The sequence below is a fragment of the Triticum aestivum genome, chromosome 1B (assembly GCF_018294505.1).
Source record: "Triticum aestivum cultivar Chinese Spring chromosome 1B, IWGSC CS RefSeq v2.1, whole genome shotgun sequence".
Lineage (NCBI taxonomy): Eukaryota > Viridiplantae > Streptophyta > Magnoliopsida > Poales > Poaceae > Triticum > Triticum aestivum.
Window position 1 is genome coordinate 113,044,174 of NC_057795.1, and position 3,264 is coordinate 113,047,437.

Sequence of the window (3,264 nt, forward strand, 5' to 3'; positions counted from 1 at the left end):
TCAAAATTAGGTAGAAAATAAATTCAGACCAACGTGTTCAACTAAACTGATGTCCCAACTTCCAAGTTTGATGAACACCTAAAGTCTGAGCAAGAGCAACATGTAACTATAGTAGGCACGGATCACAGAATATTAATCAGTTAGCAACATTAGGTTCCCAAATGAATAGCAATCAGAACTTCAGAATGGCCTAAGTGGTTCCATATCATAAAGTGTAAAATCATACATACATAGAAAATAGTTGTAGAAATTAGTATGACATATGTATCTTGTGACCAAACAAATATGAAACTGAAACTGACAAGCAGAGGCAACTACTTCGTGTGACCATCGACAACGTTCTGTTCTATGGCTTGGAAAAGACAAATTTCCGATGCTTTAGAGTCGACATAATATCAATATAATGCCATCTAAAAGGTTGCTAGGTGATGGCAGCAGAGGTAACCAAACGAGACTATTTGGTTGATGTGCTGAGCTGCAGATGAAATGATGGATGTGTCGAACGCTTCAAAGCATCAGTTTCAGTGCTGTTTCTTGTCGGCTAACATTGGTATCTTTGACAGAACCTTCTCATCGAACACTGCATATTGCTTCTTGAGCTCGATCAGGGCCTTCTCACCCACAACATCGACTTCGTCTTCATATTTCTCATAGAGCATGGGGAGCGTGTATGCCATCAGGAAAACTGCAGACGGGAGCCAAATTCAGAATGATAGACAGAACATTGCTTGGACTTATTTTCCATACTTCTCAACTTATGATTTTTGATGCAATCTAAGTAGATAGTGTGTTAGCACACACTGGAGATATCATGTATATCAAGTTCTTCAGATTTTGAAAAGTGAAAGTGATCATATGTATGCACAGAAGACCTTGGAATGGCCATTTAGTTTTCAAAGTAGTATTCAGGTTAATAACTAGTATAACATACATCAGACGCTTTCAGAAGACACTAATAAATTAGTTCGTACTAATTACTATAGAAAGGGGCTTACTAGTGTAAGACAGAGTCAGGAAGCTGAAGCAGCCCCCAATTATAGAAATGAACCAGAGGACTCCAATCGACTGCGAGAGAATGAATTGTGCCGGTATGAGAACACCGCATCAAATAAGTTGAACCAGAAGAAAGGTAACAGAAAGAACAGATGGCGCAACTCAGCTTACCTTCAGGTATGTTTTAAGGTCTTTTCCGGAAGCAACACTTTGCAAGGTGATGAAAGCCTCATTGATTTCTTTCCTCAGAACATGAGCTATCACCAGGCATTGGGTTTCAGATAAAATGACCTCAGGGAACTTTGGAGGAGACCTGCAAATCCTAAGATGTTATATATATCCTTCAAATAAAAAATCATCTATACTGTATATAATCGAATTAACGGCCAAACAATGAAGGTGAATCTAACGGCATATTAGTTTGTTCATCTATCCTAAAACAAAGCACACAGAAGAGGGGAGTAGAGGAGGATGAAGCAGAGCAAAAGAAGCAGGGGACGAGACGAGACGAGACCTGTTGATGAAGGATGCTGCGTTGGACCAGACGAAGCTGACGGTGAGGAAGACGATGAGCAAGTGGCAGAGGAAGGTGAGGAGGTGGTAGCCGATGCCCTCGAACAGCAACCAGATGACGGTCACCCCGCCCAGGATGCTCCCGGACTTCTGCTTGTCCCTCCACATCACAAGATCAGCAGCTGAACAAAACACAAGGCATTAGTAATTATCAGGTGTCCGTTTCATCTAGAGTATCGGTTTTCGCAGGCATTCTCCATGGTTGCACTACCTTTGCCCCCGCCAAGGACGTTGTGGAGCGGATGCTTCCTGCCAAACAGGTGCTTCTTCTTGGATTTATGCGGCTTCTTCTTGTCGTCGTCCGAGTCCGAGGACGATGAATCCTTCTTGAACTCATGGATCTTGTCGCCGATCTTATCGCCAATCTTTTCCAGGAGCGACCCGTGCTCCTCGCTTTCGGACATCATCCCCTCCCGGGCCTAACCTTCGTCGCACAAACACAGCAAAGGCCAAGACATCATCACAGAGGCTAATGAATCACATCCAACAACCGACCCTAACGCTGAGATCAGCGCGATTTCACAAAGGTTATCTATCACACATGATGCGAATGACATCTACGACACGCATTATCTACATTCTGCTTCGGCAGATTAGACAAGTCGTTCCGACGAAATCGACATTCTTCACTAAATGAACATAAGATCTATGACAGATGGAGAGAGATCATGCAAGAAAACCTGCTCGATGGACCTAGGGAACCCAAAGATCAAGGATAGTGCATTGGAAAAGGAAATCAGATCGATGTTGGATACTTACGGTGAGGCGATGGGCGATTTATTTACCCTCCCTTGTTCTTGGCCGTGCGGTTATAATTTATTCTTGATTTTACCCCCCTCCCCTGCCTCCTCTGTCTCTCGGTAACTCTTCCTTTTTTCCTTTCCGTTTTGCTTCGGGAGAAAACCGAAATGGGAGGGATGACGGTGCAGATATAAACGGTCGGGAGCCAAAGGCGGGGACGCTATTTAACGCCTGGATCGTCCAGTTAAGTAGGACGATTTGCCGTGGACGGGGGCCCGCGGGAGTCGGGAAAACTGCTCGTGTGGTAGTGAGCCTCGCATCGCATGCTTTATTGCCTCGTTGGGTCGGGATGTACGCGTGTGTGTGGCCGTCCAGGTAAACAGGAATTGTCTCAAAAAATAAAAAAAGTGTAGCAAGTACTCTTACTTCAGAGATCGTTAAGTTGATAGTTTAAGTTGAGCCAAGCTTGTTTTGTTTCTTCTCTACCAAGTTACAAAGTTCCCCTAAGAAAAGAAAGTTAGAAAGTGATATATCATGTTAATTATGATTACAAAAAAGCTAAGGAGAGCAGCGATTAGGTGCCTAAACTCATCTGCACCCGTGATAATCTATGAACGCCCGACTCCCTGAAAAAACAGGTCGCCCAAGTCACTTTCGCAGGCGGCTAGGAGTCAACAAGAACCTGATGTTGGCTTTGTGGCTAGCGGAGTCGCGCTGCAACCTGGATTCCAGGTTTGAATCCTGCTTTCCACCTTTTTCTTCTTCCCTTTTTTTAAAAGCGCACTAACAGGCCGGCCCAAAAGCTACAGTGCGAGGGAATTTGCTTCAGCGAGACAAGAAGCAGCACTTGCTTAAAGCGAGAAATAGTCCTTGCGCTCCTTGATGGGCCAGCCATGATTTTTTAATGGGTTCACCTCAAATAAACAGACACCTACACGTACGTACGGATCAAAATCC

At 44.2% G+C, this 3,264-nt stretch overlaps 1 protein-coding gene across 4 annotated transcripts; it reads right to left on the reverse strand.

Moving 5' to 3' along the window:
- Positions 1 to 208: 208 nt before the first annotated feature.
- Positions 209 to 2,526, reverse strand: LOC123087756 (reticulon-like protein B1). 4 transcript variants are annotated; one of them, XM_044509859.1, is made up of 6 exons: positions 2,326 to 2,526; positions 1,778 to 1,985; positions 1,508 to 1,688; positions 1,165 to 1,306; positions 996 to 1,065; positions 209 to 685 (listed from the first exon to the last, which is right to left on the reverse strand). In XM_044509859.1, the coding sequence occupies exons 2-6, from the start codon at positions 1,971 to 1,973 to the stop codon at positions 522 to 524; spliced, it is 753 nt and encodes a 250-aa protein (XP_044365794.1). In that variant the 5' UTR covers positions 1,974 to 1,985; positions 2,326 to 2,526; the 3' UTR covers positions 209 to 521. The 4 variants fall into 4 exon arrangements, with proteins under 4 accessions (XP_044365794.1, XP_044365802.1, XP_044365817.1 ...); XM_044509867.1 differs by having other exon boundaries at positions 1,778 to 1,990; positions 2,326 to 2,488; XM_044509882.1 differs by lacking the exon at positions 2,326 to 2,526 and adding an exon at positions 2,247 to 2,309.
- Between the last annotated feature and the right edge of the window lie 738 nt (positions 2,527 to 3,264).